Source organism: Nanorana parkeri, unplaced genomic scaffold, assembly GCF_000935625.1.
Source record: "Nanorana parkeri isolate BGI_ZX_2015 unplaced genomic scaffold, ASM93562v1 scaffold21, whole genome shotgun sequence".
Taxonomy (NCBI): domain Eukaryota; kingdom Metazoa; phylum Chordata; class Amphibia; order Anura; family Dicroglossidae; genus Nanorana; species Nanorana parkeri.
This window is the reverse complement of record NW_017306289.1, coordinates 3,692,605-3,714,152: the sequence shown is the minus strand read 5'-3', so window position 1 is coordinate 3,714,152 and position 21,548 is coordinate 3,692,605. Positions and strand designations below refer to the sequence as shown.

At 40.3% G+C, this 21,548-nt stretch overlaps 1 protein-coding gene across 1 annotated transcript in view; it reads right to left on the bottom strand.

Moving 5' to 3' along the window:
• Positions 1 to 2,246: 2,246 nt before the first annotated feature.
• The window catches only part of FHL2 (four and a half LIM domains 2), a 55,636-nt gene continuing 36,334 nt past the window's right edge, over positions 2,247 to 21,548 (bottom strand). The window contains exons 3-7 of the mRNA XM_018563124.1: positions 10,279 to 10,453; positions 6,119 to 6,288; positions 4,072 to 4,258; positions 2,724 to 2,915; positions 2,247 to 2,544 (exon numbers count right to left, since the gene is read on the bottom strand). Coding sequence (XP_018418626.1) covers positions 2,764 to 2,915; positions 4,072 to 4,258; positions 6,119 to 6,288; positions 10,279 to 10,453 — 684 coding nt within the window. The 3' untranslated portion in view covers positions 2,247 to 2,544; positions 2,724 to 2,763. The remainder of the gene's footprint in view (positions 2,545 to 2,723; positions 2,916 to 4,071; positions 4,259 to 6,118; positions 6,289 to 10,278; positions 10,454 to 21,548) is intronic.

The following is a 21,548-nucleotide window of genomic DNA, read 5'->3' as shown; positions in this document are numbered from 1 at the left end:
CCCTTGTATGTTTGCTGCTTGCATTGCCCCTACTGCTATCACACACTCACAATGTGGTACAAGATACCATTCTTCTGAATTTCTTATTTCCTTCCTGATCAAAGTAACTCTGCTAATCAATTTTAAAACAGTTGGCCATGACCAGGTGAGTTTAATAACAAAACGATAGAGAAATAGAGAATTAGGATTCACAACATGATGGCATAGTTTTCATTTGTCATTAAGCATTCTGAGATAAGTTATGCTAAACGTTCCCTCACAATGAAACCCTTATAACCTGACCTACTGACATTTGAGAAGCAGGCTGCACATTTTCATTACCATAGCTGCATAATGTAACAGTGTATAGATTAAAGGAGAACTATGAGGTGAGTGCTTTTCACTCGCCTCATAGTTCTAGCCGACCTGTGACAATGAGACTGTCACAGGTCGGCTCAGTAGATCGGGAGGTGAGCGAACACATACCGGCGTTCGCTCACCTCTCGATCCTGCCACAGCTCTCTGCCGTGACAGGGGAGGGGCTGGATTCCCCCCTCCCGCTCCGATCCGCCAGCGCTGACTGGCAGAATGGACGGGGGAGGGTAGCTTAGGGTGACAGGAGAACGCTAGTTTGTGTCCTCCCGTTACCCTATTTCACTATTCATGCAATGCTGTAGCAAAATTATTTTTATACCATTTATTGGGCACATATAGAGCTTTCTTTTGGTGGTATTTAATCACCACTGGGGTGTTTATTTTTTACTATATAATGAAAAAAGTACGGAAAATTTTGGGGGGAAAAAAGTTTTCCATATGTTATGAGACTTTTATATTTCCCCAAATTTTTGGCAATATATAAAAGATGGGATCACGTCGGGTAAATAGACGCCAAACATGTCAAGCTTTAAAATTGCGTGCACCTGCGAAATCTCAAAAAACTGCCATGCCTAACATTGTCCATAGGTGACGTTTAAAAGCTTTTACCGCTCATCAGTTTCGTGTTATCAGTGATTATTGGCCCTAGAATTATTGCTTGCACTTTGATGGTTGCGGTGATATGTAACATGTGTGGCGTAATGGGACGCATATCTACGTTTATATGTGCGTGCATGCGGGGACGTGGGACTTAAATTTAGTTTTGTGTTTTTTTTACTATTTTTTTTACTATTTTTTTATGTGACTTTAATTATTTTTGATTTTTACACTTAACTTTATTGCTTACACTTAACTTTATTTTATTGCTATCACATAGGGGGATAACAAGCCCCCTATGTGATAGCCAAAATACAATGATAGGTCCCCTTTATGGAGAAATTAGGGGTCTCTAAGACCCCTAATGTCACCTAGGGACCCCCAAAGAAGCTGATGAAGCAGAGATCTGCTTCACCAGGTTCTTCCCTGGCTATAGCAGCCAGAGAAATGACAGCTAAGGGTGGAAGTGATGTAATACACTTCACTTCTGCCTTCAAGCATCGGAGGAGAGATCAGCAGTGGGGGAATGCTGAGCTCTCCTCCGTTGCTAGTGTAAGGAGCTGCTGTGCTGGTCCCGGACCCGCAGGGGGGACAGCGGAGCCCGGGATAACCAGAGGGGGTGACTGCACTTTGTCATCATACAAGCGATCAGGCCACCCAAACGCTTGTATGTCACAGCCGGTATCAGCTGAAAAAAGAATTTTGCGGGATTCTGCTTGAGCAGAAAAATAAATCATGTGCATACAGGTCCACCCGCTGGGAAGAGTCCACCGTCCGCCCAAGCATTTACAACGGGTGGGCGGCAAGTGGTTGATATTAATAATGCCCATGATTTGAAATAGGATGTCCAACAAGGTCATAAAGGTATGATGGTCAGGTGTCCACATTTGGTCATATAGTGTACTGTATATGTATATACATTTCTATCATCTAAAGTTCACTGCTAATATATAAAATTAGCTCACAGTGCACTGCTGAATGGTTTACACACAGAAACAACCTGTGGAAGTATTACATTCAGATAATGGCGACACTAATGTCACTGTTTCTTCACCCACTATGTCAAGAGCACTCCTACTACATTAATAAAAAGTATATGCCGTTTTAGCTGCAGTTACATTTTTATCAAGAAGAACTCAACTACTTTATTTTAAAACTACCAATTCTGACATGTTTTCACGTCATTTGTAACTCTTTCAGTTAAGATCCCATTGTGTTCATTTAACGATGACTTAAAGCATTGAACCATAGACAATCCTTACAGATGACATATGAACCACAAGTTAGTTCTGAGAGCTGACTTACTGTCACCTTCCCAGGAGAAAGGTAGATGTTTGTAACAAAGGACTATGAAAACAAGAAGCCATTGTACATAAATCATGTACCATGAATATATATTATAAGAAAATATAATTGTTATATAATATGAATCTAGACAGTGTTACATTCAGAACTCTTTGAGGATATTCATGAGAATCAACTATCATATACAATTTATTCTGATACCTATAGATTTTCAAAGACTATATTGTCTATAACTTCTTTAATATTGAAAAAGGACATGTCAGATATATGACTGAGAAAAATCATTGTGAGGGGAATTGATCAAACTGGAGCAGACAAAATCTGGAGCAGCTGTACATGGCAACCAATCAGCTTCTCTCTTCAGTTTGTTCAGTTACAATTTGAAAATGAAGGAGAGATGCTGATTGGTTTTCATGCACAACTGCTCCAGATTTTGTCTGCTCCAGTTTTGACAAATTCCCCTCATCGTACATGTTATCTTGCTGCTTTTCTTCGGTCATATGATTGCTATATATCTTTTCCACATTCAGGACACAGAATTTCATCTCTTTCTGTGAGAAAGCCACGACCCACCAAGGAGATGGCGCACTTCTTACAGTTAAAGCAATCACTGTGCCACTGGCGCTCTTCAAAGGATATGTATTTTGTTCCTCCAAGCCCTGACAGACAAAAAGATAACACAAAACACTGATTAAAACAAATATATTGGTATGCCTTTTTTTTAGAGTTTATCTCTAGGAACAACATTTTTATTTTTGTGTTTTGGATAGAGTAGGGAAGGTTAGAACCCTTTGTCAGGGTTTTATTGATGTCTGTGCCCCACTAGGGTCTTGATGCCCAACCAAGGTGTGTTGGCTGCTGTGCTCTATTGTACAATGCATTGGGGTGCCATTCATGATGAAGATGTAAATTATTAGTATGACTAAACCAATACGTGTAACAAAAGCTGGCATGTCCAGAATTCAAATCATAAGGTGATTCTTAAAACACATTTCTCCAGGGAAGCATATGCTGCCTCCACCAACTGTATTATTAATTCTAATTCTTCCATCAGCTCATCTCTCACAGTTAATGCTTTTGGTATTCTAACTTTACTGTCTCCTTTTATTTTGTACTGAGCTAACCTTTGGTGCCACATAATTTTGGATAATGTTTTATTTTGGATAACGTAAGAAAGGGTTAAAACCACTATCAGGTTTTTTTTTTGCCATCTCTGTCTCTTTATGAAGATCCCCCTTCACTTCCTGTCTCACTTCCTGTCTCACTGACTCAATAGGAAGTGAGAGGATATCTTTCCAATCTGAGGGACATGAGACAGTGTCATAGGAACAATCTCCCCAATGGAAGATTTCCCCTCTATTCCATTTCTGGTGGCAACTAATAATTGTGGCATTACGCTCACTTTATATTGACATGATATGCACAAATGACTAGTGCAATCAGAGAGAGCGAATCTCCCTAATGGGGGATACATACAGCAATAAAAACTGACATAGGTTGTAACCCAGGGGTGGGCAACTCTGGCCCTCTAGCTGTGCTTTAACTACATATCCCAACATGCTTCTGCCTCTGGGAGTTAAGCCTGTAACTGTCAGTCTTGCAATGCCTTGTGGGACCAGTAGTTCCAAAACAGCTGGAGGGCCGGAGTTGCCCACTCCTGGTCTAACCCCTCACTATCCGAATCTAAAAATGCATTTACTAATACTTTAACATGAGTATTTTGCATTACGTTTCTTTTTAACATTTGAAAGAACAATGAAAGAATTGGACAGTCAGAGAATATAACTAGGAATAACAGAAAAAGAGAATAAATACCACTTATGGGGGTAGTACAAGCAGCACATTTCTTGGCATACAAGTTGCAAAAGCAGTTCAGACAATAGGCAAACTCATCCCTAGATGTAAACCGTTGTCCCGATAGAGGTTTCTTGCATCCTGTACAAAGAAAGCATTCTTTATGCCATGGCTGATCTCGGTAGGTGACACCTCCAGTGGTGATGGCCTTTAAGATAAAAAAATAATTTTCACCAACAAGTTTATTACTTTCTACATTCATTCATTTTATTTTTGCAAGCATAATTCATTAAGGTTTTATATAGAATCAAATACATTTGCATAGTCCTAAGCTTCCAGATGTCCCTATTTTGTGCCAGTTTTGTGATATTATCTGAAAACAGCAAATATGATATCAGGGGTAAATAAGGAATACAAAAGAATTTTGATATAAAATATTTTTGCTTTTTTTTTAATCACACCTTGTAATGGGCTATTCTTTATAACATCCATAAAAGGAATGATGAAAAACATGTAACCTGAGGAGTATTTTCCAAGCTGTTGCTGGCCTGCCTTTGTCACTGCTGATTTGTTTTTCCTCCCTGACATATTAGTAGAGGATTTCCAGGAAAAAGGTGGTTATTTCCTGTCTTCTTGGGATTCCCCTTGTAGTAACATCTCAAAATGTCTTAGAAAATCACAGCTGGCCCCCCATCCTGCTGTCATTTGAATGCTGGACAGATATCCAACCAAAAAGTAGTTACTAGAGAGAATGCCTATTTCATGGTTGTACCACAATATCCGTCAGCTGGATGGATGCAAAGATTAAAGTAAATATAGTTGCTTTTTATATTCCCCCTAGACAAAATGCAGTGTGGGGGCACCGCAGTATTGGTGTTAGTCACCACAAAATAACTTCATAATTGGTGTCAATGATTCCTACTACAACCCCCACATGTCAGTGGCCACAGTACCCTCCCAACTGCTGCCAGTGGCTGCAATAATAACCCCCAGCACTGGTGTCAGCAACCGTAATAATAACCCCCAGCATATGTCAGTGGCTGCAAAGGCAGCCCTCAGAATTGTGCCCTGGGCCCCATAGGGGCCCCATAGGGGCCGCATGGGTCGCTATGGCGATTGTTACGCCACTGCAAGGACTATACTTGTACTGTTGTGCAGTGATCACTCCGTCTGACAGTACCGGCTTTATGTCAGGGTACCTCACTGCCCCTCTGTACAGTAGTTACAAGTGCCCAACTGATGGTAGACCCGGCCTTGGACACGATGGGCCACATAAAGTCATCTGGCCGCATGTTGGGCACCCAGGTGTTAGAATTTCCATTAAAGTATATTGGAGTACATTTTAAATGGTAGTTCTACCCATCTTCCAATTGTGTGTACATGTTAGTTGTAGCCCATGTACCATACTTAACTTGCTTGCATGAAACTTTACTAATATGTAAAGGTCTTTCCAGCCAGAGCGGCCCAGGTTGCGAAGAGTGGGGAGATGTGTAAGGGCCATACACATCTCCACTCCAAGCTCTTAGCAACCTAGGACACTCTGGCCGGTGTCCCGCCCAGCTCTTGGTGACCAGTGACGTCACTGGTTGCCAGAAGTGCAGTCAGTGAGCTGGGTGGGATAAACCACCAGGATGTTAGCATGCACCACAAGCACCCCATCAACCGTCATCTGGAGTTCAGCTTTAAGCAACTGCATAATTGATTCCACATTGTAACCAGAACAAAAGCAATAGGGTTTCTAGCCATCACACATTTCTAAATATTAGAAGGTTCTGTCTGCTGAAAGGTTTAAGCTGTTTCTGCATAGCTTTGACAAATATTGGGTCTTCTCTTAAACTATAACTAATGCTAATAAGGTTTGAACAATGTGCAGACTCCACTTTTCTATGGTATCAGTCACAGTAAAAAAAATGTCTTCATTAGTGTCCGTAATTCTTATCTCCAATGTATTGCTCAATATGCTCCGGAGGCCAAGGCAAGGGTGGTTGATGTCAACAAAGTGCTTTTCATATTTTAAAGCACGCAATATAGTTTGGAATCTTTAACAGATGGCTTGGTTGTCACTTACTTTTTTGCACTGGATGCAGTGCATTGCAAACTGCTTTTCATAGCATGGCACACAAAAGTTCTGGTTCTCCTTAGGGATAAAACTTTTCGTTCCCATTGGTTGCTGACAGCGGGTACAGACAAAACAGGTCTCATGCCAGCTATTTCCTTTATATTCCATCTTACGTGTCCCTGTTTGGCAAAGCATAGATTGTAAAGGTTAGGTCACCATCACTTACAAGTATATTGTTCTTTTAACTGACAAAATTATGGGGAATATTCATAAAGCAGTGAATGTGACATTCACCGAACATTGACTGCAGGTGGATCGTCCTGATCAATGTGTTTCCATAAACACCACCAGTGAATGCTTAGTGATTGTCACATTTACTGCTTCATAAATATGTCCCTTAGTGTAACTATAGTTGGCTGGTATTCCAACACTGATTCATGTGTTGCATAAATACAAAACCACGTTTTGACTAATAACTAAAACATACTTTTACCATTAAAAAAGAAAATACTTATCCTACATCTGAATGATCTGTTCTGGATTATTGTGTAAACAATTCCTGTGTGTTGTTTGGTAAATACAGTCTTGGAGAGGAACTGCTGCACTCCTTAACGGAACCCCTATGTATAAAGGAGGGTGCTGTAGTAACCATGCAGGGTCACACAGGATCCCCTTCATCAGGTTTTAGTATGACCTACGTCAGGGCTCAAAATTTCAAGTCCTGTACTAGCCAGGGCCTAAGAGTTACTCGCCACTAGTTGCCCCACCTAACCCCTCCCCTGCCCCGACATTAACTCCGCCCCTAAACAAACCCTCTTAAATAATCTTATGATAATTCTTATCTTATGATAGTTGCCGCTTGTAAACGTCAGATTAGGAATTTCTGCTGCAGGAAAACGCAAGTTCCAGACGCAGGCATTCCTAATCCCTGAAATATAGGTGTAAATTGGGGCCTAGTATACACATACACTAAAACACATATTGACTGATTTTGCACGTGGCCCATATGTCCAAGGGTAATGGAATTTCGGGCTGTTTGTTTTTTCATTGGAATACTTTTATTCATTCTTAAATGACCAACCTCTTTTTTGATTTAAAGAAAACATTTAAAAAAGCTGACCTTACTAGGCTGTGGGTGAAGCTGTACAATGGTGCCAACTTTTTGGCACCATTCTGGAAGTGGAACCAAATACATAGAAAAAACATTCTAAAAACCCTTCTTGCCCTCTCCAACACCTAAAATAGATACAGACTCAGAGTAGATGAGTCTTTCCAGCAGCTTGTAGCAGCTTAGAGTGCAGGCGTTGTTTACATCAGACCTCTCTGAACTAGCTGAATGCAGTACTGCCCTGGTGGGCTGCATGGACTCATATAGGTCCATGCTAAGAGACTCAGGGATTATCTTCAGAAATTAGGGACAGCTGACAACTATGCCTGTCTGGGACTGTGGTTTTTAAAGCAGGCATAGCAGGATGGGTGCATATATAAATGTATTATGTAACATCTTGTCTTGAATTGTATTGTAATTGTAATGTGTTCCTTACATTGTAAAGCGCTGCACAAACTGTTGGCGCTATATAAATACTATGTAATAATAATAATAATAATAATATGTATAGAGTTATATTGACATTTATAGACTTTGACAGTAGCTAAGGCACAGTCAGCAGAAGAAATGTATTTATCCTCATTCAAGTTCAGCTGTGATGTGATTGATTTGCTCAAAACCTGTTAAATAAACTCCACCAAGGAGTTTGGCAACAGGTTGTTAGATTCCTCTATAAAGATATGGGTACCCTAGGATATTTTAAACCCTAAGGTTTTCATGCTTGGCAGTATACTTTCTATATCCATCAAAAGGTTCACACACATTGCCCTGCTTGAATTATTGCACAGCCTATAAGGTGATTGGTTACCAAACTTTAGCTGTGACTGACCCTGTACCAAAAACACCTGAATAGAAATTATTAATACTACACTACTCCTTAGGAGATCAATATATGAACACTGTCATATTTTATACAATTTTCAGAGGATCTGGAATAGATGAGTAAGTTCTCTTTTTACCTGTGATTCTATACCCATCTGGTTCTTTATTATTTATTGCTGTCTGAATCCTAGTTCAGTGACTCATTTTATTTCTAGGTGATCACTGTCTCTGGAAAAAGAATAGAGGAGAGATTTCCCGATGGGAAAACCCGTTCCAATGGCAGCTTTTATAGATGGGATTATGGCCCCACTTTTGGGATATTTCCTTTCACCCCCTGTTGTATCTACAGGAGAGGAAGTGAAGACAAATCTTTCAAATAGATAGGCAGACAGCAATAGAAACCTAACAATTTATCCTTCCCTAATCTATCCAAAATTGTAAAAAAAACCTTCGGACTGTTGATCATACTTTAACACAGGAAAAGTTTATATACTCTGGTAAGGATAGAAACCACTCTCACTTTTGCAGATGTAATATGCAGAAATTAGATGGGCATTTAAATATCTTCTCAAGCAATGTAGTGTCAGTTTTAGAAATGTTACTGAACTCTAAAGATGCCCATACACCTTACGATTATCGGACGAAACTTTTCGTCCGATGATCGAACCGCAGTATGATTTTCGTACGACAGCCCCATCCTGCCCCGATTATCGAAAGGTTCAATCAGCGGTAGTTAAAAAAAACACCTGGACAACTTGCGGTAATTGACTGCAACTATTTTCGTTTGCGCATGCGCAGTGTTAATCGTACAACTTTTGACGGACGGAAAAGCCACCAACCATGCGAACATCGTACGATCGACCAAAGTTTTCAAACATGCTTGACCGTCAAAAGTCGTACGATTGTACAGTACTATCGGTCAGGCACTCTATTCACACGTTACGATTGTCGTACGAAAAGTCGATCACATACGATTATCGTACGATAATCGAAAGGTGTATGGGCACCTTTAGCCTTCTCTGTCTAGTCTCATGTGCTATTTAAATCCCTTAATTGTACAGTATATAAATTCTACATAAGTTTCTACACACAGCACTGGTGGTCAGTGCAAATTAGAAACACCTGAGACGGCACATTTTGGAAATTCCACATGTTAACAATGCCTTGGCTCTTGCCTCTTTCCTACATCAAGGGGAATCGTTTTGAATAAGCCATACAGATATCTATACAAACTGCACAGGATGTAACTACTCTAAAATGGATTTGGTAGCTGGAAGCAGATTTGATTTTGGGAACGTGGTTACTTGAAGAATGATTTATTATTTTGCTATTGTGCTAAATATGTAACTTACATCCTTTCTTTATTTGGTGAATCAACTTTTATTACTTTGGACATTTGCAGAACTGTTTTTGTTTAAAAGTACAGACTTTGCTAGAAGCATAATCAGATCCCATTTTACATGTTTAAGTTCTACACCCATAATAATCAGACCTTACTTGGATGACTTTGCTACCTCCTTTGTAAAACTGACCACAGACATTGCATGTTTGTTGCATAATCTGGATGTTTTCACTTGTAATGTGCAACAATCTGTACAAATGTATGGAAGAAACAGACATCCGTTCCGTACTGAACAAACACCAATGGGGAAAATATTGATATAATAGGTTTGAACAGTGTTTCTCAACTGTTTTTTTCTGTCACAGCAGCTTTTAAAAGCATGCAAAATCTCAAGGCACCCCAGTCTAAAATGTAAAAAAGAAAAAAGGATGTTTGGTCCCCAAAAATCCATACCAGAATCTTAGCCTAGACAAAGTCTGGCAAATAAACAAAATAAAAGATTACATGGAGTTTCCTTCTTCAAATCAGAGCTCTCCTCCTTTCACCGCAGAGGCCCCCCCTCTTTCATATCAGAGTCCCTCTCTTTCACAACAGAACCCCCAACACTTTCACATCAAAAAACCCCTTTAGAAAAAAATTGAAGGCACCCCTGACATAGCCAGAAGATACCCCAGGGTTCCATGGCACCATGGTTGAGAAAAATATCTATTGGTGGCCATAAACTTAAGAGTGCAGTATGATATACAGGCAAGGTCCAACCATCCTCCAAACATTTTGGAACCTGTTTTGGTACACGCATACATGTTAGGACACCTGAGAGTGTGTGTGTTTTAGACAAGGTTTTCAAACCCAGCCTTTCACACGACTTGCATAAACATTTTTACCCCATTTACTAACCTGGCATGATTGTTTTCTTGCACTCATTGCACTTGGAAGAATATTCATTAGAATAACATTCCGTACAAATTAAATGTTCATCTTTTGCAGCAAATGGTTTGTCCACCAATGAGCGCTTGCACTGGAAGCAATGAAAGCAGGCTTCGTGCCAGTGACGATCCTTGTATGAAAGATCCTGAAACAACAATTATTCACGATCAGCATAATGTCCATTTGGTAAGGTGTCCTACAATTACTAAAAGATACACACCCCATATTTTTTTCAAAAATCCTGTTGATCTGCTTTGCGTGTTTATGGGTGAATGCAATCGAGGAAAGGGCTTGAAGTTACTAAGCATACCCATAAACATACAGTAGCAGTGTTAAGAAATATTTTTTTTTGAGCTGCAAGCTCGTATGCCTGAGAAAGATCTTCAGTTTTCCACCGGATACATTATTTTTTGCACATTCTCTTCCGTCCTAGGATAATCGGGCAATTATACACAATACATACAGTATGTGTATTTCTTGTACCTAGAAGCTTCATTCTGACATTATCTGACAACCTCATACATATTTTTTTACAAAACATACCATTTATTTGATATGAATAGCTGTTCATTTGTATGGGGTAATATTTTCTTTGGAACATCGTTTGACCAAAGAATTGGTTACAAGTCTGGCACACACTGTCTTATGTCTAGGGACATAAACAGATGGCAGCCTTCTTTTTATAAGAAATAAATAATGTGTCTGTGATTGAAGGGATGGATTGAAAGGGATAACCCAGCATTCAACAGTATGGAGTGCTGGCTAATGCTGTGGCTAGTACTCATCTTTCAGATTCTCTCTCATGTATAAAATACGACATTGCATGGTGGACCAGTCTTTGTTTAAATAATTAGAGAGACATTCCGGGCAACCTAAAATAGGTTCTCTCTAATCAACTGCAGACATAATCTGAACAGCAACTTACAGGGTAATTGGGGGTATATGTAAAGCCTGAGCAAGGTAACTTTTCTTTGTCCCAATTCTTGTAACACTAGCACATTCAAACTTACAGAACATTTTTGACATCAGGAATTTGTATGAAAGAGACTGCGAGGAGCCTGCAATGGGAGTGCTTGGGATTTCCTTAACTGTATTAACATGGGTGGGTGGATGTGAGCTGTCCCTTACAGTTTTGTCACCCAAGACTATGGCTATGCTGGCTATGCAGAGATCTCGTTCATACTAGACATGTGCGATTCGTTTCGTTACGAATCGAAATTCGTACGCATTTTCCTGAAATTCGTAGATTCGTAAGCATACGAAATCCGAATGGCAGTTTCCGAATTTATATCCGAAATACGAAATTCCGTTAACGAATTTCGGATCCGAATTTCTTTGAAACAGGAACTAATATTACCCCTGTAAATGAGGTTGAACAACATGACAAAATTTTTTTTTTAATCCGAAATACGGATCCGCTGCTGCTGAGGGTTGCATTACAATACACAGGCAGGAAATACGAAATTCCGTTGACGTAATTTAGTTCCGTTACGAACATTCGTTATATATTGAAGTTAAAAAGCAAAGTACATTTATATTGGAGTTGATGGTAGTTTTTTTTAAAGTCCGAAATACGAAATTCGGATACGGAATCCGTTAACAGAATTCGTATTTCGTTTTGATTGACCAATCAGAGGTTCTCTTCTGCTGCTGAGAGTTGCATTACAAATACAGGCAGGAAATACGAAATTCCATTGACGTATTTTCGTTCCGTTACGAACATTCGTTATATTGAAGGTAAAAAGCAAAGTACATTTATATTGGAGTTGATGGTAGTTTTTTTTAAGTCCGAAATTCGGATACGGAATCCGTTAATCGTATTTCGGATAAAAAAACAACTACCACATCGACTCCAATATTAACAAAGGTATTTTTGCTTTTTAACTTCATCATAACGAATGTCCGTAAAGTTACGAAAATGTGCAGAAACTAACGAAAATACGTATTTCGTACGAATCCGAATTGAGTTTCGGATACGAATTACGAAATACGAAATAATGGATATTATGAAACGGAACAAATTTTTTGACGGCGCACAAGTCTAGTTCATACAACAAGTTTAGTAGCATTGAACTGAAGAGCTTTTAATGGTGCTAGTAGAAGCTAGTCACCAGTGGTGTGTTCTGTAATTATGAATTTTATGGATCTTCTCTAGATATCTGCAGCTTTCATGGGCATTGCTAGCGCTGGTCACCCCATCAAGGTGAGGAAACTCCTCCCAGGCCTCCCCTCAGCTATGCCGTATGTCACTGCAGAGCTAAGGAGGAGCCTAGGACCGTTGGCTCTGCATTACTGCTCTGATCTAAGGCCTAAAAGGCAGCAGGCGGGCATGTTTTCCACATTCTTTGCCTGGTGCCATGAGTCCTTTGGCCAGGACCACCTGCTTTTTTTTTTATCTGGCCAGCTGCTTTAGCAGCTGTCTGCTTCTGACCTCACCTGCCGCCTTTTAGTCTTTAGATCAGAGCAGTAATGCAGAGGCAACAGTCCTAGGCTCCTCCTTAGCTCTGCAGTGACACACGGCATAGCTGAGGGGAGACCTGGGAGGACCTTCCTCACATTGACGGGGTGCCACTGCATATGAAGTCTATGAGTACATTTCAGGAAAGGAGGGAGGGGGAATCTGTGCTGGGGAGGAGTATGTGTACTGTGAGGAGGGGGAAAGAATTTCACTTGAAAAAGGAATATGTGCTGGGGAAGGGAGATAAGGGCACTCTGTTCGTTATGTACTCATGATCCCTGTACTCTGTGCATTACATACTCTGGCCCCTGCACTCTGTAAGTTAAGTATTCATGACCCCTGCATTCTATGCAAAAGGAACTCTTGTCCCCTGAACACTGCCTAACATACTGCTGACCCCTGAACTCTGTGTGTTACATACTCCTGAACCCTGTTCAGTGTGTGTCACATTTTCTTCACCCCTGAACTCTGAGCATTACAAACTCTTGACCCCTGAACTCTGTGCGATACATACTGCTCAACTCTGTGTGTTGTGTAATCCTGACCCCTGCACTCTGTCTCTTACTTCTAACTCCTGAACTCTGCACATGTACAGTACTCCTGAACTCTATGGATTGTGTACTTTTGCATACTCCCAATCCCTGTGCGTTACATGCCCCTGACCTCTGCATTCTGTGCATTACATACTCCCGACCCCTGTGCTCTGTGCATTACATACTCCTGATCTCTGCTCACTGGGCATTATGATATCCTAACCCCTGTAACCCTGAATATGTCAACTAAATATTGTTGAATTCTGTGCATTACATACTTCTGATGCCTACAACCGGTGGGTTCCGTACTCCTGACCCCTGAACTATGTGTGTTGCATACTCCTGACCCATAAGCTCTGTGCATTATGTACTCCTGACTCCTGAGTTATTTGCATTATGTATTGACAGCTGACCTCTGCACACAATGCGTTGAATATTTCTGACCCTTGTATTTTGTGCTTTATATACTTCTGAGGGGTATACACCCCTGATCCCTGGACAATCATCTGCCTTCTACACTGTGTTTTGCACCCTCCTAACCCCTATACTCTGTGCTTTACACATTTCTGATACCTGCACTGTGTGTTATATATACTCCTGGCCCTTGCACTCTGTACTTTACACACTACTGACCTCTACACTCTGTGTTTTATGAACTCCTGGCCCCTGACCTTTATGCTCTGTGCATTACAAACTCATGACCCCTATGCATTGTGCATTACTGTCTCCTGACCCCAGAACTCTGTGTGTTACAAACTCATAACCCCTGAAATCTGTGCATTATGTACTCCTAACCATGCACTGATCATGAAAATTCACTAGATTTCCCTATCCACACTAGAGAGTATGGATGGAGGACTTTCCCTTGCTGCCTATTGTATTTTGAGATGTGGCATCTGCGGCTGTCAGAATGCCCAAACAGTGACTGCAGCTGATTAGCTGCAGTCACTGTTTGGCTGCAATTTTCCACCCGGCTCTTGCAACAAAGATTGATTGAGAAATCAACTTTTGTCAACCCAAGTGGTGCTGGCAGAGCCCCCCATGGATCGAATCTCGGCTGATACAGCAAGAAATAGCTGAAATTTGATCTGTGTATATCTTAAGAATGGTTACATGGTACAAAATAACTGGCAGGCAGTTCCCATTCAAGGTCCTTTGGCAAGCCCTTCTTAGTCTGGGTAAGGAATTAAAAAGTAAAGTGAAAGGATTTTGTGAATTTAGTATTGTGGCAGTCATGTTTCCTGAAGTGCCAACAATTTTACTTGTTGCCCTAAGCTGTTCTTTAATAGCACATGGAAATCATCTCATTATACCTATGACACTTTTATTCTGTAATTCATCAGGACTTGCAGCACACAGAATAAATCTGTCACAGTAAGAACTGCGACTTAGCAAAAAAAAAAAAAAAAAACTTGGCAAACTCAGAGCAACCAGCTAGTGCTGCTCATAAATAATAAAGTGACTAAACAGGATATTTCTCAATGTGTTGTCATTGCTAATAGCCCAGTGGAGAGCATTCTGTATTCCGCTAGATAGTTAAGTCGCAATAAAATGGGAATGGTTTTAATCATGAAGATAGCTCTGTTTGTGCATATGTTTTAGAGGGATATTAATAAGGATTACCTCTGTAGTGAAGCCTAGGATCATTTTAAAACAGCTCAGATGATTTTGACTCCTTCATAAAATAACTCAAAAGCGACTTCATATTCTATCCTTGTTTTGCCGTTTTGCCAGAACTGTAAGCCACCATTAGGCACCTTCTCCTGTAAGCCTTCATCCTCTTGTTGCACTCGCGGGTGGGGTGGCAGCTTTATAGGGTCCCTCTCATGTTACTAATTGGAAGGCTTAGATGAAACAGTCAAGCTTTACATTATCCTGAAAAACACTTTGAGAAATGATGCCAAAACTATTCAAATCCAGTTTTGGGTGAATATGCTGCTTATATCTAGGTGGGTGGCACTGGCATCCAAACACAGATGAGATTTGCTGAATTTCTGCTGTATGTACTGTGGCACATCAAGTCCTACACGATGAGTTTCACTGATCCACTTAGTGTGGTCCTTAATACAATCATAAAAACTGTAGCTAAACTACTTTAATGAAAGCCTCTGTTCCCGAATGGATTTGGCATCACTGCAGCCAGTTGATTGGTCTCATGCATGCAAAGTCAGTGGCCAGATGCTTTTCTTTGGGCTACAGAAATAATGTCTTTCCTGATAATTGCAAATACTGACAACAATCAAATCTTTTAGATTGTAAGCCCTCAGGGGCAGGGCCCTCCTTACCATCTTGTCTTGAATTGTATTGTGATTGTAATGTCTTCCTTATATTGTAAAGCGCTGTGCAAACTATTGGCGCTATATAAATCCTCTATAATAATAATAATTCTAGCCAAATCTAGGATAAAGTTCTGATACACACATTTCCCACAGTGCTACACAACCACTGCACAGGATAATATTTATACCTCAACCCAAATAAATAAAGAGAAATTCAAGACCATGACTGCACAATACTCAAAGATGTTTGTCCCAAATGTTATTTTTCACATCTACTCTTACTAGTCTTACACTTATACATGTAACATGTTTATATGGCTAGTTGGCTACCATCTGCAACTATGAACAAACAACCAAAAGGATTAAGCTTGTAATATCTTGCTGCCAAAGCATATGAAATATGTTTTATGAACTGAATGTTAAATATATACAGTGAGGGGAATTGATCAAAACTGGAGCAGACAAAAACTGGAGCAGCTGTGCATGGCAACCAATCACAGTCTCTGTTTCATTTTCAAATTGTAACTGAACAAACTGAAGAGAGAAGATGATTGGTTGTCAGGTACAGCTGCTCCAGTTTTTGTCTGCTCCAGTTTTGTTCTATTCCCCCCAGTATATATATCTTTAAATTTTACTATAGGCCTTTACACCGCAAATTCTATGTGGCAAGCTCAGCTAAGTCCTGTAGATTTTGACTTTTTCATTTTTCTGTATCAATATTTTTATTGAAATGTTTAAATATCCAACAATATGAAGATATTGGTTCACAGTGCATCATCACATCGGTTCTTCATTACAATCAAAGATTCACAGGTGCTAGATTTACATATGACAAATATGCACACTCAAGGAACAGGGCGACCCTGTGGTCTGAAGCGCTCATCACACACAATCAACACTATAACAATTGCTTAGAGGTCAGTTCAATGTCCCCTGGCAGTGAGCCAATTAACAACCGACTTTTTCATTTTTATAGAAATTTTGATTATCAAAATGTACCTAGCAAGGATAGCTTGCTTTGCTCACATTACAGAGTAAAGGTACTATAAAAAGTAGCATTTCTAATCAGAATATAGTGCTTTGCATACGTTTTTACCTCTTTTCTGGACTTTTTCACAGTTTGTAGTGTCATAAGTTCCAGCATATATATACAAATACATTTAATTGGGATTTTTACCATTTGATTTACACAACATACTTTACACAACATACTTTAACACTCTAAAGACAGTGGGATACTTTTTCTTCAAGTACTCGCCGACTGATTAGACAAAACTGTTCTATATATTCCCTATAAGATAGCAGATCTTAAATTTTTCGAGTATAGGTTCACTTTAAGAGCCCAAACCATTGTAGCTTTTGTGCAATGTTTAAGTCACTATCCTGCCTAATGGAGGTGAACCTCCATCCCAGTCTCAGGTGCCTCATGGACTAGTTTTCCTTTAGACATTCCCTGGATTTGGCTCCATACTTGTTGACCTCAATCCTGATCAGTTTTTCAGTCCTTATTGATTACAAGTATCCCCACTACAAGATAATACCACCGTGGTTTATTGTGGAGGTGATGAACAATACTTCTAGTTTACACACAAACAAATAAATCCAGTATTAGATCAGTATTAGATCATTAAATGTCAAGGACAGATAAATGTCATCACCCTTAAAGCCAGTTCCATACATAATTTAGTCTTGGCTATAGAATTTAGAAAGGGTGTTTTTATTGTTGTGCGCCCACTAGAAAAGTTTCCCTCATGATACCGTGTATTTCGGAGTGTCACTGGGATCAAAAGCGAGATGAAATAAAAATGAGTATTAATAATAAACCGACAGAGGTGTTAACCATTCTTCTCTTTATACAAAAAATGGATATGGGATTTAAAGAGGACCTATCAAAGTGTAGTAGATATACTTTAGAGGGTAGGGGGGTAAATAAATTATGCTTTTGTTTTTTAGTGTATTGTAAGATGGCAGGGGCGGACTGGGCTGGGGGGCAGGGTGGCAGTTGCCCCCTGGGCCTCTCCAATGCCGTCACGAACGGCCCCCGTGACCACCGTTGTCACCTGCACCCGGCCGGCCCGCCCGCATTCGATGCAGCTCTGTGCTCGGCGGCCGTTGCTCCTCAACGGGGTCCTCGGAAGGCCCCCAGCGGGCGGCCCTCTACAGTGCCTGATTAGAGGCCACGTCTGCCTGATCCCCGACTATCCACCAGGGATCCCCACTAACCACCAGGGATCCCCCACTAACCACCGGGGAGCCTCCACTGGCCACCACAGAGCCCCCACTAACCAACAGTGCGCTACCACAGAGCCTCCACTAATTATTAGGGAGTCCCCACTGGCCATCATAGATCCCGCATTGACCAGCAGGCCAGAACCATGTAGGGAGCCCAGTGGGAGGAGAGCACCATCCCCTAGCCAGTCGTCCCTTTCATGGACTTATTAGGAGTCCTCACATCACCCGACCATTCAGACTACCGTTACATGGATGGCAAGACGAAGAGGCCAGAGCGGGAAGGGGGCCAAGTTGCTGCACCATGGGCCTCTGTGTTGTACTTGCCCCCTGGGCTAAATGTTGCCAGTCAGCCCCTGTAAGAGGGCAAGGTCCAAGGCCTTTCTTGAGGAGATGGGCTTTGGCTCACCCTGCTTGCATATTATCAAGGGAAGCATCTTGATTGAAGGGCCAATTTACATGACTGACATAGCATCCTTCATAAACCAAACATTGATGTGCAGCTACCATTCCTTTTCTGCACACCATTGCTGGCTTTACCCCTCTTACTATCCTTTAAATTGAACTTTTTGTCCAGCCATTACATGATGTTGTGCATAGAGTCTGCAAATAATTAACATCACCAGTAGGCGAAGACCCTGTGGCAGAGATGTACAAGATGCCAGAGTTTACATAACTCCTTTCCTTGCTCTCCCTAAGGGACTGCAATGAGTCATATACCTCCAACTAATTATTGTGGTTGTTGGATTTGCCAGAAGAATGCATTTACACATATTTGCAGCATGATCATGTAAATATATCCTGCATTTGTATTCTGTAAAATGGGAGCCCTTCTTTTGTTAAGACGCATTTAGAAATAGCAAAATAATTTTTCCATACCTTCGGGATGTGCAGTTAGTTGTATAAACCTTTAAGTCATGCATCATTTACAGAATCCAAGATAAACAGCATTTTTCACTAATTCATGCCAGATCATTTTACCACAAAAAATGCAAGGATTTGTAATTTACTCACTGGTTTTACAAACAATAACTTGAAATGACTACATGCAACGCTCTGGCTTTTTGCCAACTATGTTATTAGTACCACATGTAGTTGCTATTCATCAAACAGAAAGATAAAAGAAAACAGGAATAAGCTAGTTTAAAAAATCCTTCCTCATTGTAGCAATCTTTTCTTGCAAATCTGGAAATCCTCTATGATTTCTTATTTATTTTGTTTATAGATTCCGATGTAAGGATGGCAAGGATGCTGACTCAGGATCTGACTTTTGGTAAGCCAGAATGCACAGAGCCTCCACTCCAGTACATATTCTAAATTGATCCTGTAGACACAATGAGGGGAATTTATGATCAAAATTGATAATTGATTTGACCCCATCATCAATTGGAAGGTTGAACGAATGTTCCAAAATTGATATCGTTCATTCGAAATTTGTTCAGTATAAACCCTATTTTAGTCAACAGTTCTCACTTAGTAATGTTAAAAGATCAGCCATTCCAAGCGCCAGAGTGCTTTATCTTATATATTTACTCGGCTGATGGCATTAAACTTGTGTTGCCATCTTGTCCATTATGTGGATGACAGATGATGTTAAGGCCCCAACCCCAGTTTAGGGATGGTTGTTCCAGTTTAATATGAATGGCCTTTATCATGCCTCTTGTGAACCAGCTGCCCTCTCTGTCCAAAATGTGCACCTCACTGTCTTCAAAAGAATGTCACTTGGTTGGTTTGATGCATGTTGCACAGAGCCTCTTGTGCATGTAATAATTTTTATTTGACATAAGAAACATTGCATATATCTATTTCAGGTTTGTTTCAAGCAAGGAGTTGGGGCTCTAGGCTTTTTTTTCACTTACCAGGTTAGCCTTAACCTTTCTGAAGAAGAATCTTATTATTTAAAGCGATCAAGCTCCATTTATGCATAGAGAGCTAAATGAGTCAGAGGAGTGACTCATCTGCTCTACCTACCTGCTTTGTACAGCTTTGTACAGTTGGGTCTCTCTAATTTAGAAACCCAAAATGCTCTGATTTCACTTTCATGGGTGTGCCTTTTATTAAAATAAAGATTTTATTAGAATGTAGTTTGACTCGAGGGACAAGACAGGGATGCCCTTTGTCCCCACTTCTGTTTGCCCCTGCAATAAAGCCATTAGCTGCCAGTATTAGACAATCAACGTCAGTGAGAGGGCTAATACGAAGAGGGGGTGAGGAAAGAATTGCTTTATACACAGATGACATGCTTCTTTTTCTGTCCAACATAACAATGTCCCTCCCAGCAGTAATGGCAATTATTTCAGAATTTGGGGAGTACTCCGGATCATGTATCAACTGGGATAAGTCTGCCTTGCTACCAATAGATCCTCTCCCAGATGGCCTCGAGCAGTCCGCCTTCCCGTTGATGGTTGTGTACTCTTTTAAATATTTGGGGGTGATGATATCTAGACAAATAACAGACTATGTAGAGCTCAATCTGTGTCCTGTACTGCAGAGATTCAAAAAACAAAGTAAGAGTTGGTGTAGAATCCCGTTGTCAGTAGCAGGCCGTACTAACCTTTTAAAAATGATATGGATGCCCCAGCTATTATATTTATTACATAACTCCCCCTGTTGGATTACAAATAGAACGTTTGAGTTAATCAATACCCTGTTTAAAGAACTTATATGGAAGGGGAAGAATCCAAGGATTCGGTTAGAATACTTACAACATCCCAGTGATCAGGGTGGGCTAGCAGTCCCAAACCCATGGGTGTATTTTGTGGCAGCGCAATTTCAACACTTTATGTGATGGGACTTGAATGGGGCAACAAACTCCTCATATAAAATTTTGGCAAGTATGTTTGAAGGGGTAGACCCATTAAGAGCATTAGAAAATCAGGCATATATAAAGAAGGGGCCTGGGATACCCACAATGAAACTGCTAAAGAAAATATGGGGACTGAGCAAAAGGATTATGGATATAGAAGGATATACTAACTACACTCCCTTGTGGGCAAATGCTCAACTGCCTGAACTAATTAAATTAAAGGGTTTTTGTAACTGGGAGAAACTCGGGATAGTTTCATTAATGCAACTATACTCCGGGGGGGGTGCTTGAGACATATGACCAACTAAGAGTAGAATACCAATTGGAGAATAAAATGTTTTTTCAATATTTGCAACTAAGAAATGTGTTGAGTGCGCAAGCTTTGGTTCCAGCAGCATGCTTTGCTCCAACTCACTTGATAGATCAGGTAGTTAAAGATATGAAGTCTCAGGGGATAATTTCCCGGGTGTATCACTGTTTTTTAAAAAACGAACTAAGGAAATTTCCATGCAGGGAGCGCTGGACAGAGGATATAGGCATAATTGATGAGGAAACATGGAGGGCAGTACTTCAAGGAGTGCAAGATGTGTCTCTTTCTTTATCACATAGATTAACCCACTTATTTATTATACATAGGGTGTACAGAACCCCAGAGTTTTTATATAAAATAGGGGCCCGCACAGACCCAAAGTGTGCGAGATGCAAGCATTAGGAAGGCACACTTATGCATTTATTATGGAGATGTCCAAAACTAAAAAGGTACTGGATAGGGGTGATTGAATGTTTAAATAGAATATATGGAAATATAGTGGATATTAACCCATTAACATGTATTCTAGGAAGTTTCAACTCTGACTATCTAGATAATAACAGCACTTTAGCAATAAAAAGGCTACTGTTTCTGGCTAGAAGATTAATAGCAGTCAAATGGACTT